Source organism: Centroberyx gerrardi, chromosome 14 (genome assembly GCF_048128805.1).
Source record: "Centroberyx gerrardi isolate f3 chromosome 14, fCenGer3.hap1.cur.20231027, whole genome shotgun sequence".
NCBI classification, from domain to species: domain Eukaryota; kingdom Metazoa; phylum Chordata; class Actinopteri; order Beryciformes; family Berycidae; genus Centroberyx; species Centroberyx gerrardi.
Genome location: NC_136010.1, coordinates 6,346,997 through 6,372,334, shown reverse-complemented (window position 1 = coordinate 6,372,334; position 25,338 = coordinate 6,346,997). Strand labels below are relative to the sequence as shown.

Here is a 25,338-nt window from a genome sequence, read left to right as displayed (position 1 = left end):
GTCAAGATGAAAGACTCATTGTTCATACGAGGGAATCTGATGGACGGATATAACCTAAGGTAGGGTTGGAAATGTAGACACATTTTTCCACTTAGTTAAACTTTCACTGAGTTAAGACAGAAGCACACAGACAGACCGTATTATAGCCCACAGGTAGAGTCAGACAGACCAATCAGAAACATCTTCAGAGCTGAACTGCTGCTGCTGCTGTGGAGAAACCCAGCGACTGCAGTTTGGGTGTTTTTCTTTTAGAAACTTCATATGGTCATGTGTCGAGTGAGTTTCATGAGTTTCCTTGAACCCTTTTAAAAACCCACTGCATAATTTAAAAAAATACATTTAGTGTGAACAAGAATATGTGCATTCTTTTCTGAATTTAATTTAAATTGTTTTCTTTTCTTGATTTAATATTGATTACTCCAAGTCTGGATTAAATCCTTTTATCATGCCAAGGTATCTGATGGACAGAGTGCATTATAGCCTATATTTAAATCTATTAGATAAACTAAGGCTTTCTCCTGATCTGACTGACATGGTTTCCCTTATTAAACTAGGGGATATTTTGTGCTATTAGAGCAGAGGCATAGATGGAAGATTCAAACTGATTCTTTAAGACTAGCAATGCTTCCTTGATGAAAGCATATTTATTTACTGCATAAATAATGTTTTAGAAAGTTATACACAGATAAAATGTATCGCTTTGTTCGTTATGAGTATTTATGAGTTTAGACAAAATACTCTGAACTGGCACCAGAAGTTTGAAGATCAATCAGATCGAGTTCAGAACTAAATTACGTCTTCTTTATCTTTATCATAAAACTTCCTCTGCTCACAGCCCAAACTTTAGAGGTTTAGTCTCGCCCTTGGACCCAGTCTAATGAAAACACATTAGTGCGTTCTGTCGTGTGACGACTCACCAGAAAGAGGCCTGCAACTCATTTTGAATCCCAACCCATAGCCAAAACACTGGCTTCAGATCTGGTTAGAAAATATTACCAATTAATCTCTCACTCACGCTTTTTCCAAGTCTACAGGAATGTGGGGCTGAATGGTAATCTACAATTGGGGTCAGAAGTCCTGGTTAATTTATTGTGCTTTCTCTGGGTCGAGAGGGAGACAAAATCAGGGAATGTGCTGCTGGATAAAAATCCAAAGAACAAAGAAAGGTTGGAAAATCAGCCCAATTTCAGCACTTAGTTTTGCTTTTCCTAACTCCAGAAAAATCTGATTACTTTATCTCACTATGGAATGTTCTGGACAAACGTAGCCCAAGGTGGGGTCAGAAAATAAGAAAGCTGGACCTATTTTGGCACTTTGCAATTTGAGTTGAGATAAAAGTGCGCTCCTTAACCGTATTAGGACATCTGCTGAGCCCAGAGTGAGGTCAAATTGGGACAAATTTTGGCACTATGCTTTCACCAATCCAAGATCAAAAGGCCACTCTTGACCACTTTCACTGGAGCTCCCTGCAGGACAGTCTCTTCAAACACCAGTTACATTACATCACACTTTTACCTTGCATAATTTTAGTCCACTATGCAGTCTTTCACCAGGTTTTGCCTGTGAAGTTCAAGTGGTGTTTAGGATGTTTTCCCCTTAAAGCGTGTTTTTATAAATGAGTCCACTTACTTATAAATTGTTGAGGCTGATTTATATAATTCATTCGAAAATACTGTTGCCAAACAGATATTCTGTTCTACTGAGAGTGTATAAAGTGAACTTACGCAGCTCGTCAAAGTACGTGTCGCTGCCGTCGGCTCCCGGGACAGAGCAGATCAGACGGGTCTTCAGGAACGTCGTCCACTTGTTCACCAGACTTCGCTGACCACCCATATCATTCTGGTTAGAGAAAAAAACAAATCAAGAATTGGTCGGCTGAAAATTAGCACAAGAAAATGAATAGCAATTCTTATAGGCTGAAGGAAGGGAGCAACAGCAGTGTCATAAACTGGGCAGGCAATTCCAAAATTCACCAGCCACTATTTCACCAAATATTATTTTTAGAATAGAATAAGACCTCGGTTGATTTTCTGCCAAAGTGACCGGTACAGTAGACAAACTTGACCAGTATCTGGCTTGTGTCTGGTGTTAGTTTTACACCCTGTTTATTTTAAAAAGTTGGACTTCAATGACAAAATAAATCTCTCACCCTGCACAGCTGTCCGATGCGGGAGTAGGTGGACTTCCCCAGGCCCTGAGCCTCCACCGCCGTCTCCCGGAAGAAGAAGAAGATCTTGTCATCGTCGGGGTTTTCACTCTCCGGGACCCAAAAGGAACCGACAAACTTTGGCTCTGGTAGATGAAAACAAAGAGGAAGGACATCAGTTATATTTTCTACTCTTAAGATATGAATTTTGCTTAAAAAAAACAATACAATTGACAGATTTAGGATAGTTCTAATGAACTGGAAAACACAACCAGTGAAGCCTCAGGTACATATGTAGTAACACACAGCTACACTTTCGCTCAACACACACATCTTGTTTTAGAAAACATAATACACACAGAGAAATATCATTTTTTACTTTTTTGCTACATGGAGAAAAAAAAGTTTTCCAGCTTTTGAATTTTGAAGAAGATTAACATCCTGAATAAATTGAATTGAAAGTGAATTGACCTCTACCCTGACACACCCATACACACACACACACACACTCTCTCAAACGCTCTCTCACACACACACACACACACACACACATACGGACCATTGAGCCAGCGGGAGTCGTGCTGCTCGGTGCGGATGGAGGGGCGTCTCCCCAGACTTCTGAAGATGGTGAAGTCCCGCCCCATCAGGTCTGTGGCCACGCCCGCATACAGCTCATCGCCTAGGAGACAGAATTCACCAATCATTGATTGATTGGTCATGTGACATACTATGCTGATGACTAGCTCCTTTGTCATACAGTCCACAAATATTAGTTCAAATGATTCCATGCTAGATAACCTCAGGAAAACAACTATGCTGTCAAACCATTTTATTACTAAAACCACAGAAATATAATCTTAAAAGATAAAAGATTCATAGTACTTTAAATTGTTGTCTAAAACTATTTTGTTCACCTAGTGGGTTACAGAAAAAAACAATACAATGCCACGCCATTGTTTGACTTTTGAGGCATCGTAGACCCAGTTTTGGGGTACACTGAAACAATTACAGTATAACATTGCTTATACCAGTCAAAATCTCATCAAAAGCATATAGGTTGTTGGGGGAAAGGCTCATGGTTGTGAGCGTGGGGTCAGTTACCGATGAGCACAGAGGCAGCGGGGTGGCGAGGATCATACGGACTCTTCCCTTTCCCATCCTCCACCTTGGAGGGGTCGATCCTAAACACATGGTCCTGAAGCAGAGGGAGGACCGGGGAGAGAGGGGGAAACGGATTAATGGTGTAATCGTACCTACAGTTTGTTTTCTTTGGTCTGAATCATGGTGGAAATGTTTACTTTGTTGCGTTTCTGTATTTGCTCTGTTTAGGTTCACACTGACCAATTACAAACAAACTAGTGCCTGTAAATAAAAGTGACATGGACTGACGTGTGGTTTGTTTATTTGGACAGGGTTTTGGTAACCTGTCATCCTGAGATTCTGGCATCAGGGAAAGCCAAAACAAATCTGATTCCCGTCCCTGTAACTTTAGCTAAGCATAATGGACTTGTCTGCGCTCTTTGCTGTAATTTACCTTCTCTGGTGTTCATACCAGACCATTTGAGACTGCGGTTTGCAGTTCGCTTTATTTTGTTATGCTAGGCTTTCCAAGCATGAGGAACTGCTGGCTATCAGATCTCAACATCCTTCTCCTACCCATAAACCCTTATGTTTTGGGGTCATTTCCTATAGTTGGTTCAGATTACGTTCTCACTCCTAATGAACCGCACTGCAGCTCTCTTGGAGGAGGACCAAGACCCGGATTTCGAGGCATCTCGATGTCGTTACTTGGTGCCACCAGAGGTCGGATTGCATCGTTCTCTCCTGGCTAAACGAACTGAACTGAAGGAGTAAATACTCCAAACATGCTTGGTGTGAACGTACCCTAAGAGAAAAGTTAGATACATTCATATAACTAGTTAGTCTACTGTTTAATGCAAAATAACTTGCATGATGCATGGGAGATTTGCATGTAATGTACACACGGTGTCTGTATGCTCCTTGCTTTCATCTTCTGCCGCACCTCCACAAAGACACAGGAATGGTCTAGTTTTGAGGTGTGTGTGAGTGTGTGTGTGTGCCTGTTTTTTGAGTTTATTCCTTACCTCCATCTTCTGTCCCACCTCTACGAAGGCACAGGTGGGGTGGAAGGCCCCGGTCCCACAGGCGTACAGGTGGGTGCGGTTATAGTGGTGCACAATCTTCACATAGTTCACACAGTCAGTCTGAAAAACACACAAGTACGAAAGAGAGAGTCAGGCCTATGAATGCCAATATGAAGGTTGATATATTAGAAATGAAGTATATATCTAGCAAACATCGTCATATTTTGGAGAAAACACTACAAAAGTAAATATATTTTAAAAACTCCCTCTGAAAAATGGAACAAAATGAATGTGATGTGTCATATGCTTTGGGACTGTCCTGTTAGCATGCATACATACACACACACACATATACACCCCGCCCGCCCACCCACCTACACACACACACACAGTCAGCAATGTCACTCTCACCCCCCTATTTCCAAGCTCCATTAACAAAACATAGACTTTATCACCTCCTCTCTCTCTCTCTCTCTCTCTCTCTCTCTCTCTCTCTCTCTCTCTCTCTCTCTCTCTCTCTCTCTCTCTCTCTCACACACACACACACACACACTCTCTCTCTCTCTTTAGTGATGTACATTCCTCACATAGCTCCTCTCTCCCTGTCTGTCTGTGACAACACTACAGAGTCCCCCACTCAGTCCAACACATTGTTATGACAGCCTTTTTGTCCTTGCTATACACACACACATGCCTGCAATGTGTGTGTGTACAGCAAGTGTAAAATGTTCACATGAAGCTACAGATGCAGACACACAACAGTCAAAAAAGTGTAGCGGCTGGGACTGTGAGCTCAAGTCCATCTCTTTGTGCTGTTGGTTAACTTACACTGTGATATGGATTTCCCTTTAAAAGATGACTTACTGCCGCAGATACACACACACACACACACACACACACACACACACACATACTGCTGTCTAGTGTTGTTGTCATTTCAGGGCTTCGGATTCAATCCATTTGTTGTTTCACCTATGTTGAAAATTTAGTTTTTGGATCCTGTGCTAACGGTGACTTCAGGGACAAAAATGCTGGAATGCTAAGCTAAGTATGGCTAGCACTTTTTTTTTTTTTTTTCATTGTGGCTTCAAAACCGATCAAAAGCCACCTCAACAAATAAAGAAATGCATAATAGAGGTCAGGTCAAAGAAGCAAAAACATAGACTATCAGCTTTTCATTTCGTGTTTTTTGTTTTGTTTTTTTGGTTCATTGGTTCTTATATCCTCCTAAATCATATATTCTTTTTTTTTTTTGTTTGCTGTGCATTATCTCTAGCTACTTAAAACAATTACACCCGTAATGAAGGCCAACTTTAATCTCAGTACATAAACAGACATAGAAAAAGACACGTGCACCCGCATAGAAACACACACACACACCCACTGAATGTCCACCTTCTCTTCTTTTCACTACTTCTTCACATAAACCGCCACGCTTGACTATCATGTTTGTGTTACAGGGTGACCCTCTCACTTTAGTTTAGACTGAGCCTTGTTTTCATCAGCAAGCTGACGTCAAAGAAGAGTGGAGGAGTAAGAGGTAGAGCACAGAAACAGGAAGAAGAGAAAAGTGGTAGGCCGATTTAATTATACCTCTATCTACAACACAGCACTTTCCCATCCCCTCTTTATCTCTCTCCCTAACCCCAAAATTGTCAGTATCCTAATCCCTTTCTCTCTCTCTCTCTCTCTCTCTCTTCCCTCCTCTCCTTCCCTAGACACTATTGACCCACTGACACATTCTGTCCATCTTGGAGTCAGGTTGCAGTGTGCTGGATCTCAAGGGACTGCTGGAGGAGAGAGTTACTGTACACTAACAGACTGTATCACTGTATACATCTGTCCACTTTCTGTGTCCTTTTCCAGCTAGTCTCCATATTAAGGGAATACACCAAGTTTTGGGGAGTTTCAAAAGTGAGAAAATAATAACTTGAAGCAGCTTTAAAACTAAATGGCGAGTAATCTTAAATGATATGCGACTAAGTCTGGCAGTTTTGTGTAGGAGATTGGTAAAGTTTACACAAAATAATATAACGTTCTGTTTTGAACAAGCAGGGACTACTTTTTCTGTTTCCGTAGGAGGTGAAGGCGGTGGGTGATGGGAGACCAAATCACTGCGCAGCGGATGGATACATGGCTGCTCACCTGGAATAGTTTCACGAATAAACCTGGCTACATCAGCTTTTAACGATAATTCCATTTTAAATTATGAATCTACAGGACATATAATAAAAAAATACAAAAAACTTTCTTACTTTCTAATACTTTCTTGTCAACTTTCTGGTTTTCTTACTTTGGATAATGCTAGTCGCCTACTATCACTCAACAGAGTGTATGCTAAAGTGTTAGCATGCAGCACCAAAGTGATGATCTACCAGGGACACATGGATGAATTTGATGTTGGTGTTTTCTTTTACGCTCTACGCTGCTGGGTCATAGGCAGAAATTCATCTTGTTAGTCTATTCAATAAGACACTGTTGTCTTCACACACCACTGCCAACACACTTTCTCTCTCTTTTTTCTATCTCTTCCTATCTCTAATCTCTCCCTCCCTCCCTCCTGCCTGCTTGTCCCCAGACAGACCATTGTAACATCTGTCTGTCTAGTGATCAAGTTACACACACTGTCGGACCCCCGGGGGCCACTGGAGGAGAGGTTTATAAAGACGTATATCTGACCCTGAGCTGCAGACAGAGATAATGCATAACCACCCTGTGTGTGTGTGTGTGTGTGTGTGTGTGTGTGTGTTTGTGCGTGTTTTGGAAGGTATAGTCTGCCTGTTTTCCTCATCTCTCTCCTCTCTTTATGTCTTAACATATTCACCTTCCTCCCTTTGTTTCTAGTCATCTCTTTATTCTCACTTCATTCATTAACATTTTTGTCGTAATGTCAGCACATGGAAGTCTGTTTGCTGGTTTCACTCATTCATACACCTTCATTCCTTTCTTTATTCCAATCTCTCTCTCTCTCTCTCTCTCTCTCTCTCTCTCTCTCTCTCTCTCTCTCTCTCTCTCTCTCTCTCTCTCTCTCTCTCTCTCTCTCTCTCTCTCTCTCTCTCTCTCTCTCTCTCTCAGCCCCACCCCAGGGTGACAGACAGAAAGACAGGCCAGGTTGTGTACTGACACAAGCGGAAATCTGGCTCATTAGGCCTGACACATACACACGCGCATGCATGCACGCGCACACACACACACACACACACACACACACACACACCCTTCAGTGCTTTAGAACAAAGGCTTGCCTTTCAGCCTTTGAAAGCCACCAGGGAGTTAGAGTTGGGGTTGCTGGTGTGTGAATACATATGTGTTTCTGTGTGTGTATGTGTGTGTGTGTGGGTGTGTATGTGTCTGTGTGTGTGTGTGAGAAGGTGTTAGACCAATCGACAGGCCGATTAAGCTGTTGACAAATACAGAGGAGACCTCTGTTTTCCAAGGAAGAGGGGGCACACACCCCAATTTTGCCTCCACCCTCAGGCTGACACACACATGCACACCTCGTATGGACACACACACACACACACACACACACACACACTATCACCACCTAAAACTTGGACCCCCTCCCAGAACCCCAACCCCTTCTCCCTACAGCTTCACCCCTCCAAACACACCATGTTCCTCTGATAAAATGCACCCGTGCCAGATTTTGCCAACTTCAATCAACCCTTTTCTAAGAATTCCCAGTGTACTCAAGCAAGCCCTCCTCCTCAATCTAACCCCTATTGTGTTTTAAACCCTGTGTGTGTGTGTGTGTGTGTCTGTGTGTGTGTGTGTGTGTGTGTCGGGGGCAGAGGAAGGTGAGGCAGTCAGCGGAGCGGTGGCCTGACAAAGTCAACTCTTTGATGTGACAAAGGGATGAAAAAGGAGAGAGGGAGCGGGAGGCTACGGAAAAGAAAAGGTACGGAGAGAACAGAAGCTTGAAAGACCTTTAAAAGATCCGGAGAGGAGGAGGAGGAGGAGGAGGAGGATGAAGACGAGGGAGGTGCATTGTGTCAGCGCTCACAGATATTTTCCTCTGTGTGTGTGTGTGTGTGTGTGTGTGTGTGTGTCAGTGGGTTCACCAGTCAACCTTTGACCCACCTCTTGCTCATTAGTTAAAACAGTGAGCGTAACGCAGGCTGTGACCTCACCACGGCCTGAGCTGCAGGTCTTCATGTCTTATATAGTGGTATTGTTACTGTGTGGATGTCTCTCTCCCGCTCTCTCTCTCTCCATTTCAACCCACAAATGATTAACCCAATCTTTATCTGTTCGTCCTCCTCCCTCCTTCTGTCTCTCTCTCTCTCTCTCTCCCCCATCTCTCTCCTTTCTCTCATTTTCCATCACACAAGCTAGGTTTAAGTATTGTTTTGTGAATTATGATGTATAAGATGAATAATTAAATATTTCCATAAGATTTCCTTTATGTTGCAAAAAGGCTTCACACTCCCTTGAACTGGAAAATGTTTTATCGCTGAAGAAATGATGCAATAAATTTGATGCAAACACATGTGTTGAATATATAATGACGGCCCGCTAAATGGTTCAGAATCGCTGCAAAATGGTTTAAAAGTTGCTTTGGACATCCCGAAATATTAGAGTAGATATTAGAATATTGCCAAGTGCATTTCTTTGTTTTTATTTCATTCAGAGAACATGAAATATGTCAAAAATGAGCCTGACATTAAAGAATAAAATCCCCAATACTCACTATTTCCATTTTTCTCACCAGCGTCTTCTTTTTGCATCCAGGAAGCTTACTTACTGACTTCAACCCACCTGATTGTAACGCACCTATTTCATTTTATTTACTGCAACATTTCAAAAGTTTGCTTAAAATTTGCTTTCACAGTTGGATGGAAACATATAGCTACTGTTTTTCTCTCTTTCTCTGCCTCGACTGTGTGTGACAGCGAGTGAGGAAAGAGCTCCAGTGATCCAGGAAACTTCCTTTAATAAAGTTAATAGCTGAGAGCCTTTGACTGAACACATTGAATGGGAGCGCACAGTAGACAACCATTAGATACACAAGACAGCCCAGTGTAATAGCCCAGGAATGCCTTTGATCGCTCCTGTTGGACAGAACAATGTGACAACGCTGACATTTATCTGACATATTTCATCTGAAAAGGAGTGATTTCTGAAACCATTTCTGGCCTCTGACCTTCTACAAACTGTACAACAACATCAGGGATGAATCCATCGAGGAAGAATGGGATTTCCTCCTGCGATTTACGGGATGGAAACGCTCAATTGTTGTAGAGTGTATTGTTTGTGTGTGTGAATGCAGGTCTGACCGGCAAAACAGATTCCCACACGCTGATGATAAAGTTAAAATCTAAACAATAGTTTTACCCAGGGAAAATTGCCTGATCATGCTTGTTGTTTTCTAGGAACATCCTGCTTCACATTCAGCTCCACACATTTATACTGAATTTATACTGAATTCAGGCTTTAACTTTAACTACAAGGGATCTATTTTAAATCATAAAGAGTTTAATAAAAATGTGCTTTTTCGACTCAATAATTCAAAGAAAATAATATATTGACTTTATGTCATATACCATTTTCTGCTATACTTACTATTACTAGAGGATGGTTTGTTAATGGACTTTGAAAACAGAGCGGTGAGAGTGACATTGTTGAGTGTGTGCATGTGTGTGCTACCAGGACAGTGTAAACACAATACATCACTTTCACTATATTGCTATAGAACTAAAACACTGAGGAGTGAATGTGGCTGAAGCTCTACAGTGACACAGACTGACTGTCTGGGTCAAGTGTCAACTGTTTACTGCCACTGCCGCTGTGTGTTTATACGTGTGTCTGTGTTTGTGTTAGTGTGTCCGTGTGTATGTTATGTGGCTTTGTTGCAGTCTGTGTGTGTGTGTGTGTGTGTGATGAGGTGTCTTTATGTGAGTGACTGTGCATCTATCATGTGTGCTTGTGTGCATTTGTGCAGCGTTGGGGAAACATGCTGCTCTGAGACACGTTAGAGGACTCGGATAACTCCTTTGTGGCGTTCGTTTTTCAATTCTTGTGGTCGGTCATTAGTTACTTTTCAAGACTAGAATGTTGTTACTTTTATTTTCTTGCATATTGTTTCTTTTTTGTTTGTGCACATTTAAAACAATCCTTTGGCATCTCATGCCGACAACATGCTGGTAACTGAAAAACATCTAAGTCTGCTTGATATAAATGAAATTGGTTTATACTGTTTTAAAAACAGAGCAATAATCTTGCATTGCATCTTAAAACAATGATCAACCACATTCATAACAGTCATATTCTTACTTGTTCAAGGCTTAGCTGATGAAGACTGTGATATACGGTCAGTTTGACAACTGGTGAGAAAATACTTATTAGTAAGTATTTATTGTAAGTCACTTTGGACAAAAGCGTCTGCTAAATGACATAATGTAATGTAATGTAATGTGATTTTACGGTGTGTTTTTGAAGTGGATAATGCAAAAATAGTAACTTTTAATAAAGAGTAATTTGTACCTAGTTACTTTTTAAGGTAAATGACAAAGTAAAGAAACAAATTATTATTAAAAGTAACTTTCCCCAACAATGCTTGCGCATGTATAAGTATGCTTTTGAGTGTGTGTGCACATGTGCAGTTCATGTGATTGTTTAATGTTTACAGTAGGTGTAAAAAGACTAATGAGTTGAACCGATGCCAATGACCCAACAGTACAGAGGTTAATATGAGGAAAGAGAAAGAGAGAGACAGAGACAAAGAGAGACAGACAGCCTGTGAAACAGAGAAACAGAAAGACGGCCACTTTGTATTCAGATTAAAAAGACAAAGACGTCTAATGGAGAGGAACGAACAAAGACAGAAAGAGGAGGGAGGGATGGAGGGGTCGTAAACAACATGAGAAACTTCTGGTTCCCAGAGAACAAACAACATAAGGCATGAGAGAGAGAGAGAGAGAGCATGGGAAGAAGGGAGGACTGGGAGAGAGAGAGAAAAGGAGAGAGAGAAGAGGAGAGAGAGAGACTTCAGTCTTCCTCCAGAGAAACACACTGCTCTATAATTAGGGTCAATAGTGTGAGGTCAGCTCAGTTCTCAGTGTGTGGGTGTGGGTGTGTGTTCACCCAGAAAATACAGTGGGGAGTGGGTGTTTAACAAAGTATAACAAATATTTTAAAGGCCAAAAAGGCACTAATGGCAATTCACCAGGAGAAAACTCCTTTCAATGCAACATTTGTCTTCAAAACTCCCCAAACCTTTCTTTTATTTTCTTATCTCTTTCTCTTTCTGTCTCTGTTTCCCTTCCGCTGGAGCAATTTCACTAATTCTCTTCACCACTCCCTGTCTCCACTATTACTCTCTCTTTCAAACACACACACACACACACACACATAGGGTGCATACACACAGAAACCTGAGCACACATACGCTGACACACACACACACACACACACACACACAATCAGACAGACTCCTGGTCAGGTGAAACTGGAGCCAGTGTTGTGCGGTATGAATGGAGCTCGTTGTCTGTCTGCTACAGCTGTGTAATCACACTGATGAAGGGTTTCTGTTTTACACACACACACACACACACACACACACACATGCACACGCATAAATGTACACACACATTCTGTCCCACATATATGCACAAATACATATATACATTTATGCATGCACGTCTATGCACACACTGATGAGGGATTTCTGTTTTACACACACACACACACACACACACACACACACACATCCAGAGATAGATAATTGTGTGTAATGTAATCCTGGGTGGTCTATTGGCTCTTAGGTGGCCTCTACATGTAGGTCAGTGAAGCCGAGCCCATGCTCCTCTGCCCTGCCAGACTCCATCCACATGAAGAGCATCACATTTAGACACATAATCATCGCTTACTGTGTTGACTTAACATTTTCTTAAAAAAGAAAGGCATAGTTACTGTATATCAAAATAGAAAATCTGATATTTAATCCTGTATGGCCTGATTTTTCTCCCTTTTTGCCAACCAATGAAAAGACCAGATCTTGGTTACATGGGAAGTGGCAGGATGACTCGGCGGTTGGAGAGACTGTCCTGCAACCATCAGGTCACATGTTCAATCCCTGCAACCAGAGGCGGGGACTCGAGTCACATGACTTGGACTCGAGTCAGACTCGAGTCACAATTTTAATTGCTTGAGACTTGACTTGATGCATGAAGAGAAGACTTGAGACTTGACTTTGACGACTTGAAAATGTTTCTAAAGTCTTGACAAAAGATCTTGTGTTTGTGTAAATGACTTGGATTGAAAGTGATGTGGATAGAAGAGAGGAGGAGAGAAGAGAGGAGGAGAGAAGAGAAGAGAAGAGAAGAGAAGAGAAGAGAAGAGAAGAGAAGAGAAGAGAAGAGAAGAGAAGAGAAGAGAAGAGAAGAGAAGAGAAGAGAAGAGAAGAGAAGAGAAGAGAAGAGAAGAGGTCGACTTACATTGATGTCCTTGCCGGCCCAGTTACACTCCTCCCTCCAGTCAACAGGAGCGGGCCAGTAGATCTGAAACACAGAGGGCAAAGGTCAGATCATCCATACTGCCAGATATCAATATGGACATACAGATGTGCCAGTAGACAATACATGTGAAGCAACAATACAATTGGATTAATATGAATAACTTACAGTGTGCTTGAGACATAATTTAACCTTACAAAAACTAAAGACAGAGAGAGAAGGAAAGATGGAGGGAAAGTGATAGAGGGAGGAGGAAAACAGAGAGAGTGAAAGTGTGGGGAGAAGGAATGAATCTCTGTTACTAATCTTGGGTAAATAAAGATTTAAAAAGGGGTCTGTGGGGTAAAAAAAAACCAAACTGGGACAGCGTTTGTCCTTCACCCTCATGGCCATGCTGTGGAAACTCTTCCTCAGCCGATCCTCCTTTCCTTTCCATCTTCTGTTCTGTTTTCATCACTTCATTTCCTATTTTTAGCGCCGTCACTTTTGATCCCTCTGGGTTTTCCTGTCCGCCTTCATCCTCGTCTACTCTCAATTTCTTCTTATTCTCTTTGCCCTGCCCTACACCTCCCTATTCTTTCTCGTCTTCTCATCCATTTTTAACATACTGTGTATATTTTAAGTCTTTTTGCCTTATTGGTGGAGCTGGACAGGAAATTGGGACAGAGGGATGACCTGCAACAAGTCAGGCACCGGATTCAGATCCACAATATCCTGTGATAGAAGAAACAATATGCACCCAAGTAGGATTCCCTACATTTTTATCACATCTTTTTTGCATTTCCCCTTCTCTTCTTTTCTCCTCAAACGCTCCCTTCCTTAATTTACCCCTCCCTCCTCCACCTCCTCTCCCTTCAGCCTCTCCATACTTCTCTTCCCCTCCTCTCTTCACCTTCCTCCCCTGTCTTTCTTTCTTCCCCACCTCCTCTTCCTCTTCTCTCTCCTTGATCCTACCTCTCCTCATCCTCCTCCCCCTCTCTTTTCTCCTCCACGTTTCCCCACTGAAGTTGTGACTCCACCACAGTGAGAAACAGCTAAAACAGCTTCAGCAGCAGTGAATCTGGACTGTGCACAGCCAGTTCATAAATCAAACTCACCCATATACCTAAAACCAACAGAGGCGTCAAATCCAACGCACCAAGCTCGTAATTCACTCTGCACAGCTGCGGCTCGATGTTTGCAGGGTGTATTTTGTTTGTGCAGCTATGGTTTTGTGTGTGTGTCTGTGTGTACTAAGTGTGTTTTAGAGTGTGCATGTTTGTGTATGTGCATAGTTGTGTACTTAGTTGTGTGTGCAAGTGTGTGTGAGTGTGTGTAACTCTAAATTTAGGCTGTCAGATATATTGCATAAGCCAAAGTCAAAGGCATCCATCAAAATCATCATAGCATTTTTTGGGATAAATCCTCTCTCTTTTCATCTCTTCCCGCCTCTTTAATTTCTTACCTTTCTCTTTATTAATCCCATATTTCTCTCTCTATACCTTTCTCAGTATATCTCACCCTATCTCTCTTTATCATAAATCTCTCTACTTTCAGCTGCTCTCCCATAGAAAGTTGATCCAAACCAAGACTTCTTCTTCTTTTTTTTTTGTCCATATATCATTCTATGTCATATTGCACATGTGCACACAGCTCTCAGTTGTGGACAGCTTCACCAAAGATGTAATTCAATCATTTCAAAGTAGCAGTAGGTAATCTATGAACCACAGGATATATTATCGTTATTTTGTGCTTTGTACTTATTGCCCCTTTAAGATTTTGTGCACGAATAGTTTTTCACATTACTTATTATAACCTCTACAGACTTGAGCGATCAGTTCTTTGATTGACAGGGGTCCTGACCAACCTTGTGCTCCTGCTTGGCGATGTTGTCCAGTGAGAGCGAGAGCAGGAAGTTCCTCGCCCCGACGAAGAGCCGGCCCCGCTCCTCGTCCAGCAGCAGAGCGCTGAAGCAGCAGGAGCGCTCCAGCTCGAACCGCCGCACGCCATGGAACTGCTGCAGCTCTGGAGACGGAGAAACACACAGGATTGGATGAACTGTTAAACGGTGTTGAGCCTAACATGGAACACATACACAAAGTCATGCACACACACACACACATTCACAAACAGACACAGAGAAAGACGCGTCCCACAAACTACACACAGAAACAGGGGGTGGCGCCTGTCAGTCCCTCCTCTGTTACCCGGGAGACACGGAAGGCGACATCCCATAGTTTAATAGCACACAACCCCTTTCAGTTAATGCATTTCTATGGTGATTTTACTGTTGCAATGCTCTTCTCCAGCTTAACTGGGACTTCCACTCAGCAGGATCTGTCTGCCTGCCTGGCTAAAGGATTTGAAGTGTGTGTTTGTGTGTGTGTCTGTGTGTATCTCCATATAAAAAGTCTTGAAAATGTCCAGAAACACTCAGTTAAAACTGAGACAACTTTGTAAGAATCCAGCCAAGCTTAGCTGGTTTGTAAAGCACAATTTATACAAGAACATAAAAATCAGATTGTTAATCCTGACGACCCGTGTTTGACCTCTTTATTGCAGGCTAACAGCCAAATCTAAGTTACTGATAGTTAAAAATCTGTTCTTTTCTTGTATAGACAAATGAGCTGAAATTGCCCTTATTGGCTGTTTCATGCAAGATTTAAAAGCTGATAGTTCTTTTGCCCAGTATTGTGCTGTCAGCAGCTGAGCCAACAATGAAAAAAATACTTTTATTGTCACTTTTTTATAGTCACTGTCCCAATGTTCACTCTTTTATCAGTAACTCCAGTCAAAATGGACAGATAACAGTAAAAAAATGGTCCAAGAAAGCCTTTGGGATCACAGTATCAATGCTAAAAAAGGATCTTATTCAAAACTCTGCTTCACATCCACCACAGTGACTCTGCAACAAGTCCATGTGCTTGAAAAAGAGGATTACCACTTAATTTGAGCACGGTCAGCGGCTGGCCAACCACTGATCAGGCAGGACAAGTCACTCCTCTAAAGGATCTGCACTCCATCTAAAAGCAATGCAACTGTATTGGTTTCAATGGAAAAATTGAGTGTCCTTGCTGTTTCAGAAGCGTTTCCAAACTGCCAAGAACAAATTCTGGTGGAACCAGTGCCCAGGACAGATCAACTTGTATTTGTAAACTTAAGCTATAATAGTTACTGTTACCCCAAGCCAGTGGAAAAAACAGGGTCTTTGGCCTGAGAAGTTAAAGTAGTTAAGGAGCTGCATGTTCCCCTGCTGGGCTGGCTTGAACCAGGACCTTAAAAACAAGAAGACCAAGGCCCTCTTCACTTTAAGAATGATTTTATTAGTCTGCTATTGTTCTAAACATGCACTTTTAAATTTAATAAGACTCTGACGCCATCCACCAGCCAAAGCCATCAGAGACTTTATCGCCTATTGCTGTTATTTAGGATCCAATAGGTCATTTTGTAATTTTGTAATTAACCTACAGCATGTGGTGTTGAGAAGTAACACAAACCTCTTTTGGCCCAAACTGTTGAAAATGACACATTCTTAGTATATGTGCTCTCTAACAAATGAAGACAGAATATACTCGTCTGTTGGTCAAGGAAAACACTTTGTTCTTGTGTCTCTCCTCTTATGTGTCGCTCGCATGCGGTTCTTTGTCAAAATAATAGGGAAATAATGTATTTTGAAGTAGAGGAGACAGCACTGAAGGAGCCTTAAATCCTTGATGTGTTAAGTAATGGATACTATACAATATCTGTCACTTTGCTTCATGTCTGGGTCTTGATTCACCCTGTCGGTCCTTATATTGCAATAATGACGTCTCGCTGTACATAACATCCCACTTATTCCAAGGCTGCTTACTAAAGACATTAATCATTTGACACAAAATTTAGATTATAATTTCATTACAAGCTAAAGTAATTTACAAGCTTCCGCCAAAAATGTCGTTCAGCAGGATTGCAGTAATAGAAACGTCTGTAGCTAGCATCCATGGCTACTCTGTAACAGAACTGTAACCATAGTAATGCAAACAAGTCCGGTAATATAAATTTTCAGTTTCATGCTCTCCCAATAAATGAAAAATACCTAATATTGTAAAAGTCTTCCATGTTTCTATCCTCGGTTAGTGCTGCTTTGGCACAAGGTGTCGCTCGTTAATTTGATTCAAAATCAACAAAATGGAGCGGACTTCTTGACTGCGGAGTGATATGTGGTGAACAGTGGTGAACAGTGGTGAACAGTGGTGTTGTTCATTAATGTGTCAGAATGCATCCATTCATCAGTAACTAAAGCTGAAGTAGCTTGGTGCTGTCTCCCATGTTCGGTATGTTACATTACCTGCTGTCTGAATAAAAGCCAAAGGATATTTCAGTGGTTCAGAATATCTGTAGTCCTTGATGTGCCATCTAAAGCTAAAATACCCTGCTCCTGCCCTCCAGCCTGCATGTCACATCGTACCTCCTGTGTAAATTAAAGGGGAACATACAGTAGATCTCAGCTGGGCGGCCGGCCTTCAGTCTAAAGACCTCGGTCACTTTGTTAAGGCTGTAATTGTTGGCTCTCGCCGATGGAACGGATCTTCGGTTTCTGTGGTTGTGTCGGGCCATGAGCTGCCATCTTATATCTTACAATACTAAGACATGAAAAAACTCTGCCGCTGTGTGTTTAAGCTGTGTGTGTGTGTGTGTGTGTGTGTGTGTGTGTGTGTGGGGTACATGAGCGTGTGTTTGCATGTGTTTATATTTGCATGTAAGTGTGCTTCCTTTGGTCTGAGCGCCTGCATGCATGCCTCTTTGTGTGTGTGTGTGTGTGTGTGTGTGTGTGTGTGTGTGGCTGTGAACTTAGCCAAGAATAACAGCAACCACAAATTACAGCTGGCTACTGTTCAGTACTGTTTATTGTGAAAAGGATATGGCTGAGTATCACATGAAGCAGAGCAAGATGGTGTGTGTGTGTGTGTGTGTGTGTGCGTGTGTGTGTGTGTGTGTGTATGCACATACACACACATGAAAACAGTACTTCATAGCTATTATGTGTGCTGGAGCAAGGAGAGTTTGGGGAACTGTGGAAGATTTCATTACTTTCCTCTTTCCTTAAGGGTAACTGTGTTTGCAAAAAGGGATTAGATGTGCACACACACACACACAGACAACCCAACACACACACACACACACACACACACACACACACACACACACACACAACAAGCTAAATTTGCCTGGTTCAATAAGACAAACTGCAACTTCTCTTCTTCAAAGCTTCAGTTCTTACCTTTGTATGAGAGCTTCATGCGCGGTGAGGAGGAGGAGGATGAGGAGGAGGAGGAAGAGGTGGAGGTGGAGGTGGAGGTGGAGGTGGAGGTGGAGGAGGAGGATGAAGATGAAGAGGAGGGGCGGGGCATGGCGCTGGAGGAAGCGTGGGCGGCGGCCAGCCCCAGCAGCAACAGAGAGCTGCAGGTGACCATCATGGCTGCCATCATCATCATCATGGTCATCATCTTGGCACAGCTGAAGACTGGAGAAATCTGTCTGTGGTTTTTGTCTGGATTTTTAGCCCTATTCTAGTCTCAGCTAATCCAATACCCAACTTTTTTCTTCTTGGCCTAGTTTGGCCCAGGTCTTGTCTCTATTCTGGACCCAGTCAGAATCCACCTGCCTATTGGACTGGCTTGGTTTGGTTTGGATCTAGTCCTGTTTGGCAAGGACTCAGTATCAGCTCAGCTTTGTAAGTCCCAAACTGATTCTCCCTCTTGCAGTTTGCCTTAGCAGAGGTTCAGTTCTTGCCAGTTGACGTCTCTTCCAGCCGTCCTGTCAGACGCCGAACATTCAGTCTAGTCTCTGTAGTGGTCTCTGCGGTTCTGGAGCGTTCTGCCGGCAGGTCCAGGGTTCTAGTTCAGCTCTCTGCTCCAAGATGGCAGAGGAACTTCGCATGGGGGCACAGAGGCCTAAAACCAGAGAGAGACAGAGAGAGAGGGTTTAGAAAACAAGCAAGCTGGGCTGTTGTGACAGGACACCACACACACACACACACACACACACACACACACACCCCTGGCGTCGGAGGTATATTTAGTCAGAGCCAGATTGATGCCCCTGCCAGGCTGTGTTAATGCCAGTCTCCATTATGGCAACAACACTATAATCACTTCACATTACAGCAAGACCCGGGGACAGGGTCCAAAACACACACACACACGGTCAACACTGATGTGTGTGTGTGTGTGTATGATAGAGATATGCTATAGTGGATTAGTGCCATGCCCACTGCCAAGCCAAGCACAAGCTCCCTGTCTGTGGCACTGCCAAGTCAGAGCTCTCTCTCTCTCTCTCTCTCTCTCTCTCTCTCTCTCTCTCTCTCTCTCTCTCTCTCTCTCTCTCTCAGCACTAATGAGCCTGAAGTCAATAGTGTAATGGATGGATGAATGGATGAGTGAGTGGATGGGTGCATAATAGAGTGTTATTAGATGATAGTGTGAGCTGGATCCAGTATCGGAAAGCAATAACTATCGGTTTTGCACTGATGTTTGGTGTCAGTATTGACTATTAAATGGTATTGAAAATGATGCAAAGCTTCAAAATGTTGATTTCTATAATCTTGTTTGTATGTCGGTTCTATAATCTCAGTTTCTAGTGTTTATGGGGATCTACCATTAGGGAAATCAACTGAGCGCGGTCTGGAAATGTAGAAAAAACTGGAGAAAAGTATACAATATGTACAAATAATTGACTCAGTTACACAATGAATTGTTCTTTCATTCAGTGTGGGATGTATAAAGTCATTTAAGAACTGGTGTCAAATTCAAAGTGACAGATTTGTTATATGGAAAAATCCCCAACAACACCGAGCCTCAGTTGTGAGTGTGTTGTTGTAAACCACGACTCTGCCACGGGATCTGGAGTGAGGTCACTGGTTTGTAAACCTATATGAATGTTGTGTATTAAAAAGTCTAAGTCTGCAGAGACACACACACACACACACACACCTCTTTCAGTACTTTGGACTCTGCGGTCAGCCATAACAATAAAGTCTTTCAGTAGAAACAGCCTTCTTTATTATATTACACCTCACAGTTGGCAGGCTGGGAGTCTGCTTTTCCCCTTTTCACTTTCAATCGTTCTTTCTTTCTTTCTTCCCCCTCAAAAAAATCCCTCTATCGCTCTCCCTCATCTTCCCTCCTCTTTAAAACCCTCTTGTCTCCCATATTGAAGTCATCAGCTCGGCCAGTATGAGCCTCGACTCCGCTCCGAACCACAGACTGGCTGTTTCTGTCAGAGTCTGGGCCAATTTCAGCCTGATTCCTAACACATAGACACATAATAATAACAATAAATAACTGTATTTATATAGCACTTTACAAAACAGAAACCACAACGTGCTTAAAGCCGCACTAGGAAAGATTTTAGTGTAAAATAACACCCGTTTTATTTGTATAAATTACAAAGTGTGGCTACAAGAGAGAAGAGGATCCCATCACCTCGAAATTAAAATGCTGTAGATTTGCCCAAATTAAATTCTGGTGTCAAATATGTGGAAACATGAAAACATGAGCGTGGAAAAACGTGGCAACATGAGCGAGCTGTGTGACGTTTACTGACCTCACTGCACAGGATTTCTGGGTATTGAATTCTGCAAAATTCAAACAGTTACCTCTCGTTGCCAATTGGGGCCGCCAACGTGCAAAATTGCCTAGTGCAGCTTTAACAAATGGGCAGTAAAAATAAACATAAAAAACAGTTATTTAGGTCATGTGCAAGGCAGTTTATGAAAGGGCCTTTTTTATACAAATGGGTCTTGAGAAGTGATTTAAAGGATGACATTGATTTAGCCAGTCTAAGCTCCTCAGGCAGGGCTTTCTGACGCCTGGTGGCCCACACACACACACACACACACACACACACACTATGTATCTATGCACCTGCTCATCAGACTGTCGTAAAAGGTATCTGTCTGTGTTCTGCTTTTTGTGTCACTCAGGATGGATGAATAGATCTCGACTCAGCGAGCCTTTAAGGCCACACACAAGCACGCGCACACACACACACACACACACACACACACACACACACCAGGTCACTGCAGGAGTCATGAATTTTGATGCTGCCTCTCCTAGCAGGCTTAGCTGTCATTTCCTCTCCTGTCATTGTGTGGTAATGAGAGGAGAGAATGAGAGAGGAGAGATGAGGCGAGGGTAAAGTTCAGGGAGAGAAGCAATGAGAGAGATGGATGGACGGGATGGGCGAGAGAGGACAGCAAAAAAGAGAGAGAAAGGGAGGACAAGAGGAAGGAAAAATAACAGAGAGACAGATAGAGAACAGAGAGAGAGGACAAGAGAAACAGAGAAGAAAAACACAAGGAGGAATATGTTTAGAGTCCGGGTCTCTCATAAGTTTCTCATTGGGGTCACAGCATGAAAAAGCTAAAGAGTCCACTGCTTTAGAGTAGGGTTAAACTGATATATGGGTTTGCCGATACTGGCCTTTCATTAAATATCACATATCGGTCAGTCAAGTCGTCCACCTCTGATAAGACGGAGGTTCCTCCCTGGTCACAGCTGCATGAAACCAGTCTGTAAAACCAGTTTATTCTCTTAAAGATCGACCTTCAGAAACCCAGATCGGTCGAGTCCTGCTTTAGAGAACAGGAGACTACTACGATAGAGTGAGTGGAGTATCAGGGAAGACTTGATGTTACAGGTATCACTCATGCTAGCAAAGACCATACAGTATAAGCCTTGAGCTCAGATACACGATGGTTTGAGCCATACTGGGACAAAAAAGCATCTTGATTTGGACAAAGGATAGCAAATTCAACTACAGGTGAAGTTTGACTGGCTTCTCCAACTGTATTGTATTGGGAGATGTGGGTCAATGTGGGCAAAGGCTCTAATCACCTGCTTAGGATGTTGTGTGGTTTTGAATCTGGCTCATGATCATCATACTTTTTATCTTTATCCCCTCTTTTTTCTCTCAAATAAAGTAAAAATTCCATACTTTTCTTTTTAAAAAGACTTCTTTGCCTCATATTTTATTTATTATTATTTTTTTTAATTTATTATCTGAAGTGTGTACTACTGAAAGCCCCGGTGATCACTGTTGACCAAAAGAGTAACAGTAATATCTGCACATTCACAAAGTACTGCAGACATACACACACAGAAACACTCAAAACACACATATGCATGACTAAACACACAAACACGAGTTGTATGAGTATACACACACACACTCTCTCTCGCTCTCTCTCTCACACACACACACACACACACACACACAGGCCCGTCCAAGCTGGCACAGAGTCTTATGAATAATGGAGCTATTGAGGCGTGGAGACAGCAGAGCTCTCATGAGCTCCCAGCTCCCAGGCCACAACTCAACTCAACACAACACAACACCACAACTCTCACACACACTGCACCATACAGATATACATACACACACACACAGACACACGTGCATGCAGGGACAAAAGCTCACATACATGCTCTAAACAGCACACAAACCATCTCTCTCTCTCTCTCTCTCTCTCTCTCTCTCTCTCTCTCTCTCTCTCTCTCTCTCTCTCTCTCTCTCTCTCTCTCTCTCTCTCTCTCTCTCTCTCTCTCTCTCTCTCTCTCTCTCTCTCTCTCTCTCTCTCTCTCTCTCTCTCTCTCTGCTCACAGTTACAGAAGAGCAGCCATACAAAGAGGTGTTGTAAAGTGTAAACAGTCTGGGATACTTTTATAGCTCTGGCACAAAACTCTGCACAGTTAAAAGTGCTGGTGTGATTTTATGTATCTGAAGCAGAAAACATCAAAGTTCTCCCTGTGAACGTGAGGGAACTGTGCAAAAAGTATTAAAAATATTGTGTGTGTGTGTGTGAAAGAGAGAGAGAGAGAGAGAGAGAAAGAGAAAGTGTGTGTGTGTGTGTGCTCAAGGCCCTGCACTGAGATACGAAGGCGCTGCAATATTTCAAAGAGAAGGACAATAGTGCTCTCTTCAACTGATGAAGGCAACTCTGGGAGACACACAAACCTGCATACACACACACTCTCTCTCTCTCTCTCTCGCTCACACACACACACACACACGTCACAAATTTGCGTCACCCTCACTGGGAGTGACAGGGGCAGCGGTGAAGCCCTTCCACTCCTGTCGGCTGCTATAAAAGGAACGACCGGTCCCATTGTTCCTCAGAGTCTCCTGGAGCTGTGTGTGTGTGTGTGTGTGTGTGTGTGTGTGTGTGTGTGTGTGTGTGTGTGTGTGTGTGTGTGTGCCTGCATCTCCCCGAGCTGCCATCATCATTTGTAGAGAGCACTATTGTCCTTCGCACATGCACATCTCAGCGCAGAGCCATGAGCACACACACACACACACACACACACACACACGTTCACAGAGCATATACATATGCACATCTGTAGGCTAGCTCCCGCTTCTCAGCACAAAGGCATGCAAACACACTCACACACACACACACACACACACACACACTCACAAATACACAAACTCCCCGCACGCACCATAATGCATCTTAATAAAAAAAGCCATTGGGCCCGCTGACACTTGCATTCAGTTCAGCTTCAATAGACACAGAGCAGCGCCGTGCCAAGAGGGAGTGGATTAAAAATAAAGAGAGAGAGAGAGAGAGAAAGAGAGAGAGAGAGAGAGATTCTTTAGAGTGGGGGGGGACAAGTCTTCCTGTCAAAAAGCAGCCTAAATAGAGAGGGGCGGACAAAGCGGCCTGCCTCCAGGGTGAGAGGCCTTTCAGAGCGAGGTTAGAGTGCGACCCTGCAGCACTACAATGAATGGATATCAGCAGTTTAACCTGCAGCCCTCCACTAGCACAGGTTAGAGAGGGGGAGAGAGAGAGAGAGAGAGAGAGAGAGAGAGAGATGGAGGTATGAATGGAGGTTGAGGGTTGAGGAGGGATAGGGAGAGAGAGAGAGAGGGAGAGAAAGAAAGAGTAGAGGGGGTGGAGGAGAGGGCAAGGACATATGGGAGAAAGGAGGTGTGGGAGAAAGAGAGACAGAAAGAGGTGGTAAGAATGGAGGATGAGTGCAGGGAGGGAGGGAGGGAGAGAAAGAGACAGAGGGAGGAGGTATGAAGGAAGGGCAAGGAGGGAGGAAAGGAGGGAAGGAGAGAAGGGGGTGGGAAGTTGAAGGGAGATAGGGAGAGAGGGAAAAAAGAGAAGGGAGGATGAAAACAGATAGGGAGAGAGAGGGAGAGAAAGAGAGAGGAGGTAAGAAGGGAGAGAGAGGGGGCGACAGGAGGAAGGGAGAAAGAAAGAGAGGAGGAGGGTGGAAGGGAGGGCAAGGAAATGCGGGAAGAAAGAGAGAGGGAAGGAGGTAAGAAGGTGAGGAGTGAGGGAGGGAGGGAGGGAGAGATAGAGACAGGAGAAAACAGAGAGGGAGGAAAAGAGTCAGAAAAAGGGAGAGAGGGAGGGAGAAGAGGAGGATAAAGAGATTAAGAGAGAGGGCGAGAGAGAAAGAGATGGAAAGACAGGTGAGAGAGGTATGGAGAAAGAGAGAGGGAGGGGAGAAGTGGCCGAGAGAGAATGCAAGTGACTGAGAGTGTGTGTGTGTGTGTGTGTGTGTGTGTGTGTGTGTGTGTGTGTGTGTGTGTGTGTCTCTCGGTGGGGGGGTTAGAATGCCATTAGCGGCATACAGTCGTCACACCGTGTCCTAAGCCTATTTCAGCCCCGCTGCCTGCCTGCATGCATACACTACCAGGGAAAAGGAGAAAAGAACGAGGGAGGGAGAGAGGAAGGAGGGAGAGAAGAGAGAGGGAGTAGGAGGAGGAGGAGGAGGAGGAGAAAATGAGCGAGGCGAGAGGTGAAGGAGAGAAAGGAGCCAATTGTTTCGCCTGCGGGGAGAAAAAGAGTTTCCCTGGCCTGCGCCCAACAAGTCTGAGCCTCCCTGCGAAGGAGAGATGAAAGGAGGGAGGGATGGATGGATGGATGGAGTAGAGAGAAAGAGCGAGGTGGAAAAGATGGAGGGGGGGGGTTAGAGAGCAAAGTGACTGAAACAGCAGGTAATTGGTGGCTTTTGCCCCTGTTTGTCTGATAGGGGCAGAGAGAGAGGGCAGAGAGGGAGGGGAGGGAACATTTTCCTCCAAAATTACTCCAAAATATCAAGAATTCAAAAGATTATACCTCACAGTTTGTCATACAACTGGAATGCGTAAACCTGATCAATTGATGAGAGCGTGTGTGTGTGTGTGTGTGTGTGTGTGTGTGTGTGTGTCTTGAGGGTGGAGCAACAATGCAGCAGCAGTGCAGCAAGCATGTAAAAAGTTGGACCTCTACACTTAACTATACATTCTCACTTTTTCTCACCTTATTTACATCTGTATTTAACCCGTTTGACACATTGTAGTGTTTTACTGAAGTCCAGTAAAAAAAAAAAAAAAGTTGGCTCTCAAGTCTGATTGCTTCATTTCCAGTAAAAAATGAGAAAGATAAACCAACACTGTCAGGACAAGTCACCAGTCGACAGAAGCAAGAGAGGTGCTGGAGGGGAGGATGGAAGAGCTGTGGTGTAATTATGATATGAATGACTCACAGATATGATGAGAAATCTGTTTTCAATTGAGATTAAGAGACTAAGAATGATTTAACTGGCATGGACTCAGCTGGGGAAAGACTGTATATCTTCTATATAGAGATAAAGAGAGACAGTTTGAGGAT

At 43.2% G+C, this 25,338-nt stretch overlaps 1 protein-coding gene across 1 annotated transcript in view; it reads right to left on the bottom strand.

The window, feature by feature from the left end:
* The window catches only part of sema3b (sema domain, immunoglobulin domain (Ig), short basic domain, secreted, (semaphorin) 3B), a 30,756-nt gene extending 12,285 nt beyond the window's left edge, over positions 1-18,471 (bottom strand). The window contains exons 1-8 of the mRNA XM_071896163.2: positions 17,947-18,471; positions 14,554-14,711; positions 12,690-12,752; positions 4,252-4,371; positions 3,248-3,341; positions 2,706-2,825; positions 2,150-2,292; positions 1,725-1,839 (exon numbers count right to left, since the gene is read on the bottom strand). Coding sequence (XP_071752264.2) covers positions 1,725-1,839; positions 2,150-2,292; positions 2,706-2,825; positions 3,248-3,341; positions 4,252-4,371; positions 12,690-12,752; positions 14,554-14,711; positions 17,947-18,172 — 1,039 coding nt within the window. The 5' untranslated portion in view covers positions 18,173-18,471. The remainder of the gene's footprint in view (positions 1-1,724; positions 1,840-2,149; positions 2,293-2,705; positions 2,826-3,247; positions 3,342-4,251; positions 4,372-12,689; positions 12,753-14,553; positions 14,712-17,946) is intronic.
* Positions 18,472-25,338: the final 6,867 nt, after the last annotated feature.